This window comes from Pelophylax lessonae, assembly GCF_965119305.1.
Source record: "Pelophylax lessonae genome assembly, chromosome: 8".
NCBI lineage: Eukaryota > Metazoa > Chordata > Amphibia > Anura > Ranidae > Pelophylax > Pelophylax lessonae.
Window position 1 is genome coordinate 253133437 of NC_138775.1, and position 21233 is coordinate 253154669.

The 21233-nt window shown below is 43.6% G+C and overlaps 1 protein-coding gene across 2 annotated transcripts in view; it reads left to right on the forward strand.

The window, feature by feature from the left end:
* Positions 1-21233, forward strand: part of SSX2IP (SSX family member 2 interacting protein) — a 53815-nt gene that overhangs the window by 18622 nt on the left and 13960 nt on the right. For both annotated transcript variants that reach the window (XM_082264754.1, XM_082264755.1), the window contains exons 3-8: positions 5133-5281; positions 7361-7570; positions 15748-15858; positions 17705-17840; positions 18831-18906; positions 19478-19655. In XM_082264754.1, the coding sequence (XP_082120880.1) occupies positions 5133-5281; positions 7361-7570; positions 15748-15858; positions 17705-17840; positions 18831-18906; positions 19478-19655 (860 nt within the window). The remainder of the gene's footprint in view (positions 1-5132; positions 5282-7360; positions 7571-15747; positions 15859-17704; positions 17841-18830; positions 18907-19477; positions 19656-21233) is intronic.

A 21233-nucleotide genomic window follows, 5' to 3' on the forward strand; every position in this document is an offset into this window, starting at 1 on the left:
GATCCGTCCTCTGTGTAGGTGGATAAGATCGGAGGTAGTTGGGTGTAAATGCACAGCGGTGTCCGTTTACACCTGACTGCCCATAGAGCAGGGCTGGCTCTGTCCATGTCCGCTCTGTATAAATTGAGCAGACATGGACCTGTCATCCGCCCGCTCTGATGAGCAAGGGTTTAGCAGACAGTACCCCTGCTGATTTGGACGCAGTCTGTCCCGTATAAAAGGGGCCTTATTCATCATGTGGGGCATATAAGATGTAGGAGCAGCTTTATAAAAGGGTAGCTCTCAAATATCTGTTGTGGCTGCTTCAGTCCCGGTTCACACTGGTGCAATGCGGGAAACCCTGCAATGCAGTGCCGATTCCCGTATCGCATCAGAATCACACTGAGATCTGGGAATTGCTGGGGGTGTCCATGTAAAGTTAATGACACACCCAGATTGTATCGCAGTGCGAACTGTGAAATGGTGCTGGAATCGGATCTCATAGGTGTAATCACCCATGCAATCCGATTCCAGTGCGAACCAAAAAAGGGTCCTGCATCATTTTGGTGTGAATGCGATGAGATTTTAGCCATAAACATTGCATGTGATCTGCACAGCAATGCGGTGAGAATCACATGCGATGTCTGTCATCGCACCAGTGTGAACCTGCACTAAAAGTTTTAAAAGGTTCTTACCCGCTTTAGTTATAGGTTAATTCCTGCCTTCCTTACCCCCCTCCTTTGCAGCATATCATTACTCAAAAACCACAGGCACATGTTAATTCAGATTTAATTGGCTGGCTGAGCCTTTACACGCACACCATACCTACATATTTCCTTGGATGCCAGTGCCCATTTTATATTTATTTTCGAAGTTGATAAAATGTTTCAAGTTTGTACTTGTCACATGAATGCTGTATGATAACATTGTCCTGAAATAGAGCGCAAATTTCATAAGTATGTCCTCTTGTAACCCAAAGGACCACACCGGAACCCTTAAAATATATTTGCGGTTTCAGGGAACCGCTGCTAAAAAGGACTATATCTACAACTCGTGATACATTAGTGTGATGGTCATTGGGAAGAATTATCTCCTTATAGATTGCTAAAAAGATCATTGGTGTCAGTGGGAACTTATCTGAGAGGCAGAAATTGGTCATTGCTCAAGGAACCCCCAACAACCTCTAGAGGAACTCTAGGGTTCCATGAAACTCTGTTCTATTGAAAACCTGTTCTATTGAGTTCAAGTGTATCCAGTAAAGAGTATAGTTAATGCTACAGTGGTTGCCAACCAGTGGTCCATGGGGAAAATGTTTTTGGACCCCAGGGGTTCTGCTGCAAATCCAACATTATGGTGGATGTATACCGCACAATGTTTTTTCCAGTGTTCTTAATGCATGCTGACATCCAATACTGTCAGCGCACATTGATACCTGATGCCTCCTCTGTAGTTTCAGCTCCTGTGAACTCAGAGGGAGGTGCTGGGAGTAGTGCAAAGAGCAGAAAGTGAAGGAGTGGACTTCAATGGCAGCGCTAATCACAAACTGTAGGAGGGAGCACAGAGCTTGAGCACATTGCTGGATAAGGAGGTGAGATTCAATGATGAGTCTCTGTAAGGCAGCAGTGTGATACAGATGGGGGGGGGGGCATGGATTGGTATGGAGGAGCTCGAATAGGTGAATTTGAACACTGATCATCAGCCAGGTCTTCTCGTCCATCATCTACCTGACCTCACAAATGTTATATTGGCTGAATTGGTGCGGGTTCCCACATACACACTTTTGTGGAAAGCCCTCCCAGAAGAGCGGGGGCTATTATAGCCACAAAGAAGGGGTGGTGTGTGTAGGGAAAGCTCCATGTTGGCACTCTTGGTTAAAAAAAAAGGTATGTCCAACAAACCTGTTTATATACCTGTAGGTGTGAGGGTAGGGTGGTTCACAAACATTTGACCATATAGTGTACACAAGATTTCAGTTAGATTTGAACACACATGATTCTTGGCAGATTACTTTTTTTTTTTCTTTGCTGTGTAATACCTGTGGCCAATTTTATTGTCTATGGCCATGCAATGTGTAAATATTTTTGTGGCTTAGCTTTTGTTAAAAACAGAAGCCACAAGTTAATATGTAATCCTTTGTACTAGTATAGGCTTTGTATTGATATCCATTGCAGTATTTTATTTGTCTTTAAAGCTAAAGGCTATTATTTTTAAATTAAAATATAAAACCTTTTATACTGACCTGCTCTGTTCAATGATATATTGCACGGAGCAGTCCCTTACCTACATTTTGGCAATCCACTGCTCCTCCTTGCAGCAGCTCCCTCAGTATACCATGTGCTAAGGAGGCACCAATGCAGGCTCCCTTCTGGGCTGGGCTGTGTGCGTCCATAGAGACACACAGCATTGCTTGGCCATGCCCCCGGTCCCATAGGCTCCTGCTGCTATGAAAGTTTCCTATGTGACCAGGAAGAGGGAGCAGTGGTGCTGCAACCTGGACAGCGCAGGAGTCGCGTGAGTGTTTTGGAGTGGCACAACAATTAAGACTTATTTTTTATCTTAACGCACCCTGGTTCAGAGAAATGCTTGTAGGGTGATGGATATAAAAGAAGAAAAAAAAAATAACACCTACGCCACCAGGACTTCCTAAGGGTCGTTTCACATGGGCTTTTCCGCCCAGCGGACTCCGTTTTGCTCAGCGGCGATCGATCTGCCGATTCCTGCTGAGCAGGCGGATGACCGCTCCGTCTCTGCTCTTTATGCAGAGATGGACCCGTCAGATCCCCGCTCTCCTCTATGGGAGATCGGATGAAAAAGAACCGCCGATCCGTGGTAATCCTATCCGATCCTCCAGACGGATGGAAAATAGGGTTTCCTACCGTCTGGATTTCACAGATCGGATCGGAGAGCAGTGGATGTCAGCGGACATGTCTCTGCTAACATCTGCTGCTCCATAGAGGTACAAGGAGCATCTGATCAGGTCTGCCTGAAAAACTGACTGGCGCACCTGATCGGAAAGCCTGTGCGAAAGGGCCCTAAAGCTGTAAAATTACCCTAAAAAAATGCAGCTGCTTTCTATTGCCTCAGATTAGAGGTCTAAAGATGGAACAGTGATATTTAAACCGCGCTTGCTATAAAGTGTGAAACTTTACCCATCTATTATCATATATTACACTCCTTTCAATACTCCTATAACTTATACAAAAACGACTAATCAACTGTGTGATTTACTTATAAAATATAGGAAAATGATAAAAATGGGCAAGATGAAGTAATCTATATAATAAATAAATAGTCCTTGTAAAAAATAGTGCTCATAAATGTGCAAGATAAAGTGCTTAGTTCCTACACCCAAATTAATCTTCTAGATGCTTTCCACCACGTGCTTTTGTGATATGAACCACACTCACCGGATGCCAATGACCCCCCCCCCCCTTACTGTACAGCAAGAGGAGTCCATAGCGCTTGTTTGGTCACTATGGGACCTTTCCTGATGTTTCTATTTGTCTCTGTCCTGGATTCAGTCCCCTTTTTGATGTGGTCCTCGTCTTACTCCACTCTGTTTAATTATCAAGGGATAACATGGAGAGGTGGCCCCTCGTAGTGTAATTCCATTTAAAATGTATTAAATCTTTTAAAAAGCTACATGCAATTGTATCATTGGTCCGCTGTGTTGCCAGCAAAATGGATGGCGCCTACAATCGGTAGTGTGTTCCGCCTCTGGAGCAGAAGTGACGCATCCCAAGTTCTACATAACGCATTTCATGACATCCTCACCTGCTTCTTAGTTTTTGTATAAGTTATGAGCATTGAAAGGAGTGTAATATGATTATAGGTTGGTAAAGTTTCACACTTTATAGAAAGCGCTGTTTAAAGAGGTTGTAAACCCCTTTTGTTAAGGCTTACCTGTAGGTGCTATAAATATCTCCTAAACTTGCACTGTTTAGGAGATATTTACAGTGCATGCAGCCGATGACGTCATCGGTGCATGCGCTCTGAAGGAACGGCCACCCGTGCCGTTCCTTCAGATCCCAGTGCCGTGAACGGCGGCTCCCACGCGCATGCGCGGAAGTGATGTAATCGCGCCCCCGACCAATCAGATGACCGGAGGACGAGATCCAGGAAGCAGGACGGCTGGACATGTCGGCTGTCCTGTCGGTACTGAGGGGGCTTAGTTTTTAGGTAAATACTTCATAATGAGCTAGTATGCAATGCATACTAGCTCATTATGCCTTTGTCTTTACAGTTTTTTTTTTTTCCCCACATTTTTTAAATGGGTTTACTTGCTCTTTTAAAAGTAGTATGGCTTTCTTTTTTTCCAGATACATACTTACCTAGGTGGATGCTGCATCAGTCCCCCGGCACCTCTGCACTGAGAACCGAGAGATTGAACACCACCCCTGGCTCGGTTCTGGCAGCTCCCCGAACAGAGAGCTGCTGACTGTCAGTCACCGCTCTCTGCTCTGCCCCCTCCTCCCCCCCCCCCCCCCCCCCCCTGGAGCGCTGGGCTGTGGAGGAGTGGCCGGCTCAGCCTCTCAGCGGCTCGCTGAGAGGCTGAGCCAGGTGTCAGTCCAGGGATTTGGTGGATTCCGACTATGTGGTCAAGATGACACGGTGCCTGAACTGACTTCTGTGACTTCAGCCTGCTGTCTGCTGAAAACGGGTCACAGGAGTGCAAAACGAATTGCCTTCCTGTGATCCATAGATCTCCTCTAACTATCACTGTTCATGCTTGTAGGGTAATTGGTCCTAGTACTTGTATGTAATCCTTTTGGATTGATAGCTCTTTGAGGACTGATATAAATGTACAGTAATGTAAAGCACATCCTAAGTTGTCAGCCTGTCATGATTAGGCAGTATGGTGGATATTACTGCTGAGCCCCCCCCTTTTTTTTTTTTTTTTTTTTTTTTTTTTTTTAAATGCTAGCTGCCTGGATGTTTTCGTAATCTCTGGCTTCAGATTTAAAATACTTTAAAAATCCCAAAGGGAAATTATTGACTATTGATTTTAATACAAACTTCCTGCAACCTGCCCACGATTCACACTAAAACTTTATTTGAGAATTAAAGAATCAAGATACAATGACATTAACCAAAAATGTCTGGGAAGATGTCTTATGCACTTTTATTTATTTTTTGCTTTTTTTTCCCCCAAGGAACCAGAATAATTTCCCGGTACAACTCTGAACCCAGAATACCATCCCCAAGCTATCTGCAGTCAGCACTCAATATAGGCAAATCGTCTCAAGATTCAGATTTCTGCAATGAAGACAATGTAGAACAATGTGTCGCATATCTTGACCAGGTGAGCCTGGGGTCTTAAAGCATTGCAAATAACACCAGAGTACACTAATGAAATATGGAGCTGGATATTTATTGGAGATCTCCATTTATCATATACGCATGGGGATATGGCCTACCTTCCTATGGCTTTTGTTCTACTCCCTGGCAGTATTGGAGTACATCAAGGCACTGTAGTCAGTAATTTGTGTGGAAGCACCCAGTCCTAAACGTGATCCTGCAGTTATTCATTCTCCGGCACCCCATTATAGTCTCTACACTCTACATGCCCCTGATCTTTTTAAAATGATCCTAACTCTGCTCCAGCCCACAGTGCTTTTTATAAGACCCATTACATGCAGGAATGTAGGTTCGATGGTGCGAAGTTCACAAGACAATGACTTGTAAGTAGTTCCTGGTCTTGCATGGCCTTGCTTTGGTCCTGAAGAATTGAATTACAAAGAATCAAAGTGCTGTGCATGTGAGTGTTAAGTGGTGGGTGGTCGTAGTGTCTGACTGTGCACTCTGCAAAGTGCAGTTGCTCAGGAGCTTAGTAAAAGAGCAATGTTTCACTTTGCAAAAATTACCCAATCAAAATCAGGAAAAAATAAAAAAAAATGCAATTTTGCTTGCACATGATTGGATAATAGAAGTCAGCAGAGCTCCCCCCTCTAAACTCTGGAGCAATTGCACTTTGTAGAATCTAACTGCTCTTACGAAGTGCAGTCTATTTTCCTTCAGTAAATTAACCCCGTAGTTGGAGCTATATGAGATGATCCTGTTTTAAACCTGGAAAAAAGATATACCTGCTCTCAAATCCCAATAGCTTGTCCATGTATTTACCTGTTTTAAACCGGGCGTGCTTGAAACTGCTACGAAAGAGTTTACTTTACTACACCCTGCACAGTTTTCTAGAACCTGTTGACGTGCACTTGTTTCCTGTGTTAATTAATAGTCCATTGTCCCATTACAAGCAGTTAATATGCGTGGAACGACATATCCCCTTTATCTTTGTTCGCTGAATGTAAAACCTAGTACACACCACTAGTTTTTTTTTTTTTTCGCTCAACCCAGCGGATTGAATGAAAGAAAACCGACCACTGTACTAAGGATCCAATGTTAGTACACTGATCTCTCTTCCTGTTCTTTTTTGCTCTGACGGGGGGATGGCCTTCCCTACCAGAACACTTCGGTCAGTGCTCTCAGCTATTGGCTGAGAGCCCTAAACGGGAGCTGGTCGGCTGTTGGTTTTCCAGCATGCGAGCTTTTGTTAGACCAGCTGCCTTAAACACAGGCCAAATGTTGGCTTTTTTTTTTTTTTTAACCGACTGATGTCATCTGACATTTGGCCCATGCGTAACGGGCTTAAAGCAGAGTTCCACACAAAAATGAAACTTCCGCTATTTTGCCCCCCCCCCCCCCTCCGGTGCCACATTTGGCATCTTTCGGGGGGGAGGGGGAATGGGTACCCGTTTTTGACAGGTAACCCTTCCCCTCTTCCAGGACACCGTGCCGAGTCAGTGTCCCGGAAGCTCGGCCCCCTCCTCCTTCCCCCACCCTAGCCAATAGGAATGCGCAGCGTGCTTCGCGCATGCGCAGTAGGGACCCTTGTGGCTTCACGGCCGGGTTCCCTTTAGGGGAGGATGGAGCCAGGTGCACAGAAGAGATGGGGAGTTGCAGCCAGGTGGAGGGGAGGGTGGAGCCAGGTGCACAGGGGGAGTTGCAGCAAGGTGAAGGGGGGCAGAGCCAGGTGCACAGAAGAGAGGGGGAGTTTCAGCCTGGTGGAGGGGAGGATGCAGCTAGGTGCAAGGAAGAGAGTATAATTTTTTTTTATTTTTGTTGTAATTAGTATATCATTACTATTTTTTTGCCTGCAAGTAACTTTGCACACAGATTTTTCAATCTATCTGTATGCTTCTTTGCTGCTTGTTTTCCTCTGTTAGCTTCTCAGAGGAGAAGCCAAGCTGGTGGGAAGATCCTGTATAGAGATTATTAATTAAATGTTTAACAGATTGTAGGGTTGCATCACAGATTGATTATATTTTCATGTTGGCCATAGTTCTTCTTAAGGCCTTGCTATAAACTGGCTTTGTTTTTTCAACAGGAGTTGAAGACTTTGGGGTTTCCGTCCTTGCAAACCGTATCGAAGAACGGCAGCGGGAGACGCTTACATGTGGTATCAATATTAAACTGCATCCATGAGCTGCTCCAGCGTCACACAAGAGACTTGCGGAGGAGAGAAGATGTGGAAACACAAATTCTAAAAATAAATAGTGACTTGGAGTATTTGCAGAGTAATCACAGCAGACTTAAGGTAAGTGGAAAGTTAACTCGTTCCACAAATTTACAAAGTGAGTAAAGCTGTCACATTGTCACCTTTTTACAGTATACAGTTTAGTCATGCCAAACTGCTGGCGTGTTTATAATCCTCATTGTTTAGAAGGGAATTCAGGAAATCGAATGCAGGAAGACCGAGAGATTCATGGTATTATGTAAAAGCTAAGTTTAGAGCTATGAAAATGTTGCTTGAAAAATATAATCTTCATCGATCATATGACGCCTACCATCTTCCCAACCAGCATAAATACATTTTGTGAATTAGTCCCTTTTTTTCACCATTTTAATAAGCCTATTTGAGTAGAGAAATGATGCAGCTACCTTCAGAAGAGTGGATACTGGCAACCATTGAGAGCTTTTGGCGTAGCCCAGCTTACCCCCATTTCCTAGAGAATAGATTTTCTTTTTTTTTTTTTTTTTTTTTTTTTTTTTTTTCTGCTAAGAAGCAAATCCATTTCTTTTTGCATTTAGCAAGACATTCTTTTTCTTTAGCAAGATCCTTGATGCTAATAGCCCTTTCCACTGCTGGAGTCCACTCTGTCCTCTGAGCCTTTAAACACCATCTAGTGCACCCTTCTCCTCCTCTGATTTATCCAGGGAGGAATTCTCCACCGTTATGGTGCCGTTTATTTTAAAATTCATAAAAAGGCAGCGCTAGCAGGTAAAATCAACAATCAGTGTATACAATAATACATAAAGTGCACAATGTGTTAAAAAATAGATAAAATTCATCCAAAAAAAAGTGCATAAGTGAAGTGCAATTAGATGTCCATCAGACAATCAAAAATATATAGGTGCAAACAAAAATTATTGAATAAAGTGCAGTCCAAAAGATGGTTCCCTCAGAGGAACTAAGGTGCTGAGAAGTGCTTAAATATTCCACAAAAAGTTCCCAGGTGCTCTCAGGAAGAAGGCCCCCTATGGGGATGCACTCACCAAATGGAGAGAAAAAAGGAACGCCTTAAGCTCATTCAATATCCCCTGTACAGATGGATGGATCCAGCACAGCCTCTTTAGGATGCCTTTAGCTCAACTCCTTTCCACTTAATCACGACCATATATTATAAAGGAGAAAAGGAGCCATAATAGTGAAGCCCGTAGGTAATTTATTAAGAAAATCAAACAGAATACTACTCACAAGCGTTGAGTTATTAGGAGCATTGGTTACATCTACATTGGTGTCATTCACTTCCGCATACGCTGCCGGCGTGCGTTCCACGGTGGTTAACAGGAGATTACGTCGTGCGATGCTCCGCTGCCCGGAAGTGCGTCAATGCGTTTCGCCAGCCTTAATGGGCGTTATCAAAGACCTTTGATAACGCCCACTTATGCACTTTATTTTGGATGAATTTTATCTCTTTTTTTTTAACACAGTGTGCACTTTATGTATTATTGTATACACTGATTGTTGATTTTACCTGCTAGCGCTGCCTTTTATGAATTTTAAACTTTTCTGGTATTTTACCTAGTGAGTAGCAGCTTCAGGACATATCATTAATTTATTTATATATTTATTCACACTTTATACACCATCTTAGCGTGGGTTTTAATTTTCTAGTTTTACACATTCAGCCATGTTAGCCCACTCAGAACCTAGAAGCCATGAGCATGTATCTAGTCCATCTCCTCCAGGATCCTTCTGATTTCCCTATGGATACAGCTGCTTTTGCACAGTTAGTGGGGGGGGGGAGGGGACACGCTATTCTCTATAAATGACTTGGTGCAAAAGGTATCTCAGTGGATGCATTATGCACTTGTTTCGATTTTTATCCTATTCAGGACAGGTTCCTTAAGAAGTAGGCCATCTATTTTGGATTTGACAATTTTCTTAACAAGACTTAGACTGTGAAGGACATCTCATGTCTGATGCCAGGCTGGTGGGCTGGGAAGTCCTGGGCACCCTCTTAATGCAAGGGACTTGAGTGCCAGCAGAAGCTCATCTCCCATTCAACATTTTGATGTTACAGGCAATTTGTTTATCCCATTGATGCTGGGCCTTTCGACTTTTAAGTCATTTGATCTGGATCCAGTTGGACAATGCAACATTTGTGGCTTATATGAACCACCAAGGAGGAACCAGATGTCTTTTCTGGTTTTGCCTGGTTCTGCCTTTTTAGTTGCCATCACCTCAGCAAGTCTGAGTTGGCTGTGTTAACCTGTAAGGAGCCTTACATGACCTATACTGACTGATGCTCTTTCTATCATTCTTGAGGGTTCGACAGGTTTCCGCTCATTGCCCTTTCTAAGTGGACTTGGCAGCTCATCATCCAAGTCTATCTGCTTAAGGTCTGGGTTCACCCTTATCCTATTAAAGCACACTCATCCAGGTATGTTGGCGCATCTTGGACTTTTCAGCATCAGGATTTGGCCCCCTCTAAGACCAGTTCTATAAGGGAAGACTGGTGTATGGTACACTCCGTGCAGAATGAAAACCTGTGTCACTCTGTGCATGGGGGAGAGTGAGACCAGCTGACCATTCTGCAGTACGGCATTTCAAAGCTCTTCAGAGAGAGGACCTAGATCCTCAACCTGTGTTTGCAAAGGAGAGGACATTTTTGGAGAAAATTCCTTAGCAACTTTGAGAAGATTTGAGATTAGACCCTTGGTTTATTCGGCTTGAGTAAGTACATCAAACAAAGGTGTGGGAGAAAAGGAGACAAAGGAAGTCCAGCCCTGCATATGAAGTAGATGGCAAAATTATAGAAGTTTTTTGTTTTGGATCAAACTAAATGGAGTTGTTGAAAGGATTCCATTGGCATAGAGCTGAATCAGATTTGCAACTCCTGCTCTCTCCCACCTCTGAAAGCCTTCCATCTGATTGCGTTAAGGCAGCGTTTCATCGGACCAAAGCAGGGTATACTTGGTGTAACCAGTGACTTCTATTAAAGTCCTAACCTCCTGCCCTAATTTATACATTAGGTGTGATGTTCAGTGCTAGGGTTGACAACTACTTAAGATAGGGCAGTTCAACACCTGTAGTGGGATGAAGAGTGAATTCAATTGGAGGAAGTGTAAAAATCTTGTTACTCCCATCCCACTATGTGCTGCAGTTGATCTGTAATGAAATAAATGAATGGAGTGCGGACTGACGATCCCTCTTGATCTATGGGTTAATGCAACAATCCTAACCTGATCCTGTTTTTTATATGCTGGATCAGGTCTCCAAACACTGCAGTAAAATTCTTAAGTGGTTTATGCAAAAAGAACAGTTGAGGAATCCAGATCATCTTAATAAGATTAGTGCAGACAGCTAACGATAAAGGATGTTCTCATAGGGGAGCTAGGAGCTTGAAACCTAGTAAGCAACGGGTGCAAATTCAGTCAGATGTAGTCATGTATCTGGTTGGTGAGCATCGTTCCCAGGTACTTAAAAACTGGGAGACCTCATCTGAGAGCGGAGCGGGAAGCCATGTGGAAGTAATATATACTTCTCCCAATTGATCTTAAGCCCGGAAAAGGTGCTGAACTCAATAATGGACATTGCAGAGTAGAGGGAAGTGTGCCTGTCTGAAAGAAATTAGTACATCCTCTGCATAGAGTGAATTACTTTGCAAATAATATTAATCAATCTGTTGGCAAAAAGTTTGAGTAATTTCCCATTGGAGGTGAGTAATGATATTGGCCTGTAGGGTTCTGGGTATAATGGGTTCCTATGTTTTTTTGGGTATTACCACTATAGTTGTCATGAAAGGGAGGTGCCAACTGGAGGAGAAAACTTTGTTAAGTACATAACAGGGCAAGAAGATTAAAACCCCTATATTGTGGATTATATACCTGGAGCCTTACAGCTTGCAACTGCAAACTCAAGTTCTTCCAGAGTTAATAGAATATCAAGTATGCTTCTAATTGTTGGGGAAAGAGCAGGCAAAGAAATGCGATTTAGAAAGGGTTGCAATTCAACACTGGTATATTAAACTTTGGAGGTATACAACTCTTGGACTTAAAGGTCTCTAGGTGGAAGCCATGCTGGGTATGAATTCATCCCATTGTATCCTTTATGGTTCTAGCATGGGAAGCAGCTAACTAGGAGCTGGCAATGTTGGCTTACACCCTGCCGGTCTGTTCTTCCTCTGCCAATAGTAGGCGCATTTGAAAGAATTGTCTTCCAATTGTTAGCCTAGTCTGGCTATCTAGCCAGTAGGGATGCTTACCAGGGGAATGATCGAAGTTCTGGATATTAGTGGTTTCAGCCTCAAGTACCACTCTGCTGGCCCCGAAGTACCTTGCACTTGCTATTAGTTTTAGTAGTGCTGACTGCCTTGATAAAAAGGCCCCAAAGATATGCCTTTAAAGCATCCTACACCAACAGTTGTGGTGCAGTATTTGTATTCTATCCATAAAAGGAAAGAAGGGCATGATTTTTGGGATCATGGGAGGGAAAGAGCCAGAAGAGATCGAGTTTGGCAACACTGCCAACTGGGCAGTTTAGTGTAGCTGAGAATAGGAAATGATCAGAAATTCCTATGGCCTGCATGTCAATGGAGGCAAGGTAAGGGAGGAGTTCAGTAGAGCCTAAAGCAAAGTCTATATGGGACAGGGAATTATGGGTTTTGGAGTGGACAGTGAATTAGGATTCTGTAAGTTGTTGTATATGCTATACACCATAGATCACAAAGACCCATTTCTCTTCATAAATGATGGAAAGAAATGAATGTACCTTGGGCAGAAGGTTTGGACGTTGGAGCCTATCCAAGGTGGTGTTAGACATTTTTTAAGTTCCCCCATGACCAGAACTGTAAGCAGTATTTATCAGATAGGAGTTTGGCAAGCAGGTAGAGTACTTAATGAAAATGGGGGGGATGGTGGCAACATTTACATTTTCAAAAAAAGCACAGAACGGGTCAGGATGCTGTGCTGTAGCAATAGAACAGGAAAAAAGGTTAAAACTAAGAAAGAAAAGTCCTCTACCTGGGAGGACATAATTGGGGGAGGAACTTGCACAGGTCCCATAGAAACATAGAATGTGTCGGCAGATAAGAACCATTTGGCCCATCTAGTTTGCCCAATATATCTGAATCCTTTGAATAGTCCCTGGCCCTATCTTATATGAAGGATAGCCTTATGCCTATCCCATGCATGCTTAAACTCCTTCACTGTATTTGCAGCTACCACTTCTGCAGGAAGGTTATTCCATGCATCCACTACTCTCTCAGTAAAGTAATACTTCCTCATATTACTTTTAAACCTTTGCCCCTCTAATTTAAAACTGTGTCCTCTTGTGGTAGTTTTTCTTCTTTTAAATATGCTCTCCTCCTTTACCGAGTTGATTCCCTTTATGTATTTAAAAAATTCTATCATATCCCCTCTGTCTCTTCTTTCTTCCAAGCTATACATGTTAAGGTCCTTTAACCTTTCCTGGTAAGTTTTTTCCTGCAATCCATGTACTAGTTTAGTAGCTCTTCTCTGAACTCTCTCTAGAGTATCTATATCCTTCTGGAGATATGGCCTCCAGGACTGCGCACAATACTCCAAGTGAGGTCTCACCAGTGTTCTGTACAGCGGCATAAGCACTTCTCTCTTTCTACTGCTTATACCTCTCCCTATACATCCAAGCATTCTGCTGGCATTTCGTGCTGCTCTATTACATTGTCTTCCCGCCTTTAAGTCTTCTGAAATAATTACTCCTAAATCCCTTTCCTTAGATACTGAGGTCAGGACTGTGTCAAATATTCTATATTCTGCCCTTGGGTTTTTACGCCCCAGGTCCATTATCTTGCACTTATCCACATTAAATTTCAGTTGCCAGAGTTCTGACCATTCTTCTAGTTTTCTTAAACGCTGGTTTCAGGTGTATAGGGGAAAAAAAATGGCAAACCACTTCCTGCAGGTGGGAAAAAAGGGGAGTTCCATAAACTGGCAGGTTAGGTGCGCTTCACTTGGCTTGAAAGGAGAAGTCCTCTGCTGCAGTGGTGACAAGATGAGTTCCTGAAATCCAGGAGGAAAAGTGCTGCTGCCAAGAGGACAGTTCAGGCAGATGAACAGCTATGAGTCATAGATCTCAATTAGGATAGCCTTCAGGAGTGTAGATTCAGACTGCATATCGGTTAGAAAAGAGCCACAATAACGGGCAGAAATTACTTATTGTCGTGTCTGTCTAGCAAGTCAGTGACAACTCAGTGATTCAGAGAAGTGAGTGGTATCATTGGCATTATTTGCAGCTTTGTAGGGCAAAACATATTGCGCCGTTATAGCGGTTTTATGACTTCCTGATATTTAGCTCATTGTTTCTGGTGGAAAATGCAGAAAAATCATAATTTTGGCTCCATTTTAAGGAGATATCTTGTAATTCGCTGGATTTGCAAAGAATGTTCTCTTCGTCCCAGTAGTGGAGCAGCTGAACAAGGAATGGACGTGGGGGATTGCCAGGAGGTAAGGGCCTGTGTGGGAACACTGAGCCCTCACAAAGCGGACAGATCTTTCCCATTTGTGTCTAATAACCGCCGTTTGGCAATATGTGATGTTGTTGCGGCGCACGCAAGTTTCAAGATTTTCTTCAAATTTCTGTATTTTAGTATGAATTTTGTGGATGGACGCTTTCATGTCTGTTTTTGAAGAGGGTGCAACACATCCTCAAATTTGCTCACTTGGCCTTCTAGTGCTCACATACATTCCTTCACCTCTTGTAAATCATGTCCGAGGAGTGATCTGTCCTCCCCGACTCCTTGTCCCTGGCCTGTCAGGCTGTCATTGCTGTACAGTTGTAAAGACATCTGAAGAGTAGCTTTCCCTTTCTCTCTAGGTGGCTTTGAAAGAAAGGTGTCAGTACTCACAGCAGCGGTCATCTCCCTCCACTCCTGATCAGACTCAGAGGCTGCAGCTGTTTCGTGTGTTCTGGATTGAGAAACAAAGTTGCTGAGAGGCTTCAATATCTCCATGAGGGCATGGAGTCTCTAATTTAACCTCTGTCACTTTTCATCTGCTCTCTAATGGCATGGCCGCCATGTGGAGTTTGTGGGTTGCAACTGCCATCTTGCGCTTCCTGCTCCACAGCACCTGTGCACTCCTTTCTTCTGTTCATAGTGCCCAATCACTCAGTAGTTCAGTAGGAGAGGGTGGATGATTGCAAACAAGCTGTAAAACAAGAGCTGTTCCACTCCAGGTGAGATCGTTGAGGTGCTTGGACTCCACACATGAGTGCAAGCCCCGACTCGCTTCGGTGGAATACACAAAGTCCTTTTTATTGTAACATCCCATCAGAAATCCAGCATATTTTTGTGAAACGCGTCAATCTTCTGTACCTGCTACTGTCCTTGTGGATTGATGTTGGATTTCTGTTGGGATGTTGCAATAAAAGGACTTTGCTTGTCATGGTGAACTTCCTTTTCATACATAATTGAAAACAACCAGGGATGGAAATAAGTGCTGGTGCTGCTGAGTTTAGGCAGGATGAAAGACCACTGAAGATCATGTCTGCTCACATGAGCTGCCAGCCACACCCATGTGGTACATTAACCAAGGCCAAAAGGAAGCAAATAAAATATTTATTGTTAGGGCTCTTTCACACGGCCGTTCAGTTTTTTTTTTTCTGCTCCGGTGCTTTTTTTTTTTTTTTTTTTTTTTTTTTGCACGGTGCGCATGTCATCCCATCCGTTTCCGGATGATGTACGGACATAATGTAGGTCTATGGGCATTGCGGATGTCACCGCTGACATCCGATTTTGCTTCCTTTCCGTTTTTTAAATGGAACAAAAATAGGGTTCTGTTCCGTTCCAAAAAACGGAACAGAACTGAAAGGAAGAAAATCGGATTTCAGCGGATGGTCATCCGCTGACATCGGCAATGCCATTGACATACATTATGTCCGTAAATCATCCGCAAAAAAATAGGATGATTTACGGACATGCGGAACGCCCGTGTGAAAGGGCCCTTAGAGTTTTACATACATTTTATGGAAATGCTGAACAGGGTCTGTGCGTTTTTGTTGTGGTGTTTTTTAACCAATAAACTTGGACTGAGAGATTAGAGCATTATTCAAGCATTCAGTTTTCTAACTGTAAAAGGATGAAGCACGACGTGTATATGTGAAAATCAACAAATAATGACTATTGACATAGAAGTAAATGGAAAACTTCATCAGATTAATGTGCATTTCTGGGAAACAAAATCAAAACTTTACAAGTTCCTTTTTTAAAAAAGTGTTCCTAAATGTTCTAGGATCAGCTTGAAGTGACTAAACGAGAGAATGCTGCTCTGCTGGAAAAGGAACGACAGCAGCAGTGCAAGAATAACAGCCTCCTGCAGCTGCTGAAGAATGAGAAGGAAGAGGTGAGTGAATTCTCTTGGCTAGAATAGTTTATAGGGGTTTCTAGGAACTCCAGCCAGCAATTGCTTCTTCTAATACTTCTGTCCCCATCTCTACTCTGTACCAATACTGGTCCAAAAACCAAGCAGACATAATCTATATAGGATAAGTGCGTCTACTTTCCATTCTCCTTTTCAAACATGGTTTGTGTATGCATCCCCATACAGATAAATGGCCCATGCGAGCCTGTAAGATAAATGATTACAAAATTTTGAGAGATGTTCTGTTTCAGCTTCAGTTTGCATCTATAGACTCAAACTTTTTTTCTGAGTTTAGTTTATTATCCTTTGGCTTCTGAAATACAGCAGAATTTTCTGCCGATCTTTTAGCCATGTATGAGCCATCTCCTGAATTTTGTGGGCAGCAGGCAAACCCCATGAATAGCGAATAGTTGAGGTGAAAGATGCTGTTACAAGGGGTGCAGTTCTTGTGTGCCAGCTGCTTTTGCCGTCTTTGTGATTTCAGCTTGAATGCCAAATTTTGGATAAATCAGACATGACAAGTTGCAACCTGAGCTGACCACACATGTGGGAGGGATGCCCAATTTGCACATGAATGTTTGTTTTCCTCTGCTTTATACATTAGCCTGTGATCTAATGTTGGCCTACTATTCAACAGGGGAGGTTTTCCCTCACTTGCCTTGTTACCTGGTAAGAATTGAAGGACATTTTATTGGGGATTCAAGCAGTAATAAAAGCTGACCTAGGTTCTAACGCTAAACTGCTGTACAAAGGGTGTTTATTGGCTGTATCGCCATTGGAGGGAGCTACTATATTGTGGACTACTGTTAATGTGACGGGAAGTGGGGGACTTCCTCTAACAGGCAACAGCGATATAAACTTGTCAGGGGTTCTAATTCTTCCCCACAATAGCCAAAAATGAATGAAGATATATGTGTAGCACCCTCCTAGGTAGGTGCTAGGTTTGTAAAAGCTTTCCAGCTCTGTCTGTTTATCAGGGGAGCCTGATTGTTCTGCCTGTTGCATGTGTCCAGGGTGTGATTCATCTGGGCTGAGGGAGTGTCCCCACTGTATCCAATTGGAGACCCTATTGGACTGTGGAGGAAACCCAGCCCACACAGACTTTTGTGGCTGTCCCAGTGGGTTGGCACAACAGTGGTGCATTCTGGGATAGGTCATAAAAGCCGGGGGGCACATGTGACAGGGTGTCTTGGGCAGGAAGCCAGGTCCCAGGAGGATGGTGACGGCTGTCTCTCCTCCTGTTAGCAAGGAAGGTGGTTACAGGCAGTCAGCCTAGTGGACCAAGTGTGTGATGCTGAGCCAGGAGGTCCAGAATGCTGACGAGTGGAGCTGAAGGCAGAGCAACCCAGGGAAAAATGGTGTCCGTGAGTACTGGGAAGCTTGCCAGGGGTCTGCCCAGGAAGGGGACCACTCCAGTGGAGAGTCAGTGGACAAGGGCTAGCATGCACGGGAAGTGAGAAAGGGAGTGCCAGGTTAGGACCCTGAAGAGGAATGAATTCAGGAACATATCTTTTACTTCACTTCAGTGGCAAGGTGAAGCAGTGGCCTTGCCACACACTACAGTCAGTTGTCCTCAGAAATTGTGCATAGTTCAAGTTGGGATTATCCCACTCATCCCTTCTCCTATCCAAGTTCTAAAATAAAACACAAAAACCAAATTCCCTGGACTGTTCATTGTCTGAGCAAAGTCTTAAAGTGATCAGTTTTACAAACTGTTGCTATGGGTAACCCAGGGGAATCCACACTCAGCAGCTCCCTAGGGGGCAGTGCTACATACATTTATTTAGGCTTGCATTGTTTAATATCCATTTTATACGTGTCTGTGTAGGTTCAGAAATTACAGAACATTATTACCAGCCGCTCCACACAGCACAACCACAACATGAAGAGGAAGGAGAGAGAGTACAACAAGCTGAAGGAGAGATTATACCAGCTAGTGATGGACAAGAAAGACAAAAAAATATGTGAGTGTCGCCCTACTAATGAACAGTGATGAGTGGTTTGATGGAATGTGTGACCTTAAGGGAAAATTGGATCTTAAAGTATGTCTAGGCATCTTCTATAACGAGAAACCACTTTTAATACTCCATGACATCACCAAGCTTGTAAAATTCATGCTGGGGCAGCTTATAGGAGCTTAGTTCCTATTGACACTTCCCAGAACAACGTCTTCCAAGAGGCCTTTTCTTTACACACTGTATGTGGGCAGGATCTTGGGAGTTAAGGCAGAAATGTTGTTTGCTGATAAAAATTGTATGAATGTGGAGATGGACCGGGAAAGAGGCAGAGCATAGGCAGAGCTGTGTAGTCCAGCTGACCGTGCTAGTTATGATTTTAGTCCAGCAAAGGCACTATGTTGTCTGCCCTGACTGGATGTTAAAAGCTTACTGGATATCTTTATCATACAGCACAGGACACAGGCTGAGTATTCATAGACCCTGGGTTATAAGCATGTACCTTCAGGTGATTGTACACTGGCAAAGCTTTTGAGTGACCCCCCCCCCCCCCCCCCCCCCCCCCACCGGCAGCAATGGCACTGTGTAAAGCCCTGTAACACACGAGCTGAATGTCGGCAGACCTCAGCCAGTTCAATGAAAACCGTCCGAGATTCGGCCCATGTGTATGTCATGGTCTGATAGAAGCTGGGAAGCCAGCAGCCGACGGCCTCTCAATCAGCACTCTCAGCCAATGCTGTCAGAACACAACAGCTTAGAGGGGGAGATCGTTGAATCGTTAGTACAACGGCTCTGACCGGAGCAGTGTGTACCAGGCTTTAGTCAACAGGTATGCATTTGTAAAGGGATAAAACCTAGGGAGATGTACATGCATTTCAAGTTTGTACTGGATAGGTTTTTATTATGTCTGGACATACACGTGAAGGTCATTGTTAGTAAATGGGTTCGAAATTGGGGGCTGAACACCTCGCTTACACTTTTTTTATTCTGATCCTGCAGCCATCGATGTGCTGAATTATGTGGGTCGAGCTGATGGTAAAAGGATGGCTTGGAGAACAAGCAAAACTGATGCCAAGTGAGTAGAAAATCAGGGCCTCAAGGAGCGTGTTTATATTAGTTGTAGTAACCACTTGCATTTCAGCAGTTTTGTTCTGGGGAACGTTGTTAAATAAAGGGAAGGATATCACTGTCTGATATGGGTAAAGTGACAATTGTTTGCCTCAAAACCTCAAGAGAAGTATGGGATTAAAAAAAAAATGAATTCTCACCTAATGAAGATGCAGCATCGATCCAATGCTGCAGCTGTCCCTTGCAGGCTCCAGTGCTCAGTTCTCGGTCTCCAGTGGGCAGTCACTCTTAGCTGCCAGTCGGATATCTGGGCACATGCCTACATTATTGTCGGGATCCCTGCAGAGTCTGCACAGGCTCTGTGACCTCAGTTTGACAGCAGGCTTTAGCATGCTATCGGCTAAATCTGGGTCACAGATGTGCAGAATGCAGTCCACTCCTGTGACCCAGAAGAAAGGTTTGGCCAATAGAACGTTGGCAATATTTCTCCTCTTAGGCAAGCACGTAGAGCCGTTTGTAAACAGAATGCTGGTGGGAGGGTATGTGGTACATGGTACCAATGATGTTTCTGCTTCCAGGAATGAGGAGGAGATGTACAGAGTTCTGCTTGGTGATTATGAACAGCGGCAGAAGCAGCTCATGCTGGAGAATGCAGAACTGAAGAAAGTCCTGCAGCAAATGAAGAAAGAAATGATCTCCATCCTCAGCCCACAGAAACCAAAAGCAAAGGACAAATTGGATGATAGCCTGGGACCAGTAAGGATTTTTTTCTTTATGTGGAAATTGTAAAATCTCCTTTATATTTGCCTACTTCTATGTTGTGTGATGGCCTTCCTGATTAGGATAAACCAAATATATTTGTTTATGCCTTCACGCTACATAATGGTAAATCTTAAGTAGATTGAGGCATGTTTTTTTGTGTATGGTTAGCTCAGAGATTCAATTACAGGGAGTGCAGAATTATTAGGCAAATGAGTATTTTGACCACATCATCCTCTTTATGCATGTTGTCTTACTCCAAGCTGTATAGGCTGGAAAGCCTACTACCAATTAAGCATATTATGTGATGTGCATCTCTGTAATGAGAAGGGGTGTGGTCTAATGACATCAACACCCTATATCAGGTGTGCATAATTATTAGGCAACTTCCTTTCCTTGGGCAAAATGGGTCAAAAGAAGGACTTGACAGGGTCAAAAATAGTGAGATATGTTGCAGAGGGATGCAGCACTCTTAAAATTGCAAAGCTTCTGAAGCGTGATCATCGAACAATCAAGCATTTCATTCAAAATAGTCAACAGGGTCGCAAGAAGCGTGTGGAAAAACCAAGGCGCAAAATAACAGCCCATGAACTGAGAAAAGTCAAGCGTGCAGCTGCCAAGATGCCACTTGCCACCAGTTTGACCATATTTCAGAGCTGCAACATCACTGGAGTGCCCAAAAGCACAAGGTGTGCAATACTCAGAGACATGGCCAAGGTAAGAAAGGCTGAAAGACGACCAACACTGAACAAGACACACAAGCTGAAACGTCAAGACTGGGCCAAGAAATATCTTGAGAGTGAGTCTTGATGGGCCAGATGGATGGGCCCGTGGCTGGATTGGTAAAGGGCAGATAGCTCCAGTCCGACTCAGACGCCAGCAAGGTGGAGGTGGAGTACTGGTTTGGGCTGGTATCATCAAAGATGAGCTTGTGGGGCCTTTTCGGGTTGAGGATGGAGTCAAGCTCAACTCCCAGTCCTACTGCCAGTTTCTGGAAGACACCTTCTTCAAGCAGTGGTACAGGAAGAAGTCTGCATCCTTCAAGAAAAACATGATTTTCATGCAGGACAATGCTCCATCTCACGCGTCCAAGTACTCCACAGCGTGGCTGGCAAGAAAGGGTATAAAAGAAGAAAAGCTAATGACATGGCCTCCTTGTTCACCTGATCTGAACCCCATTGAGAACCTGTGGTCCATCATCAAATGTGAGATTTACAAGGAGGGAAAACAGTACACCTCTCTGAACACTGTCTGGGAGGCTGTGGTTGCTGCTGCACGCAATGTTGATGGTGAACAGATCAAAACACTGACAGAATCCATGGATGGCAGGCTTTTGAGTGTCCTTGCAAAGAAAGGTGGCTATATTGGTCACTGATTTGTTTTTGTTTTTGAATGTCAGAAATGTATATTTGTGAATGTTGAGATGTTATATTGGTTTCACTGGTAAAAATAAATAATTGAATTGGGTATACTGTATATTTGATTTTTGTTAAGTTGCCTAATAACTATGCACAGTAATAGTCACCTGCACACACAGATATCCCCCTAAAATAGCTAAAACTAAAAACTACTTCC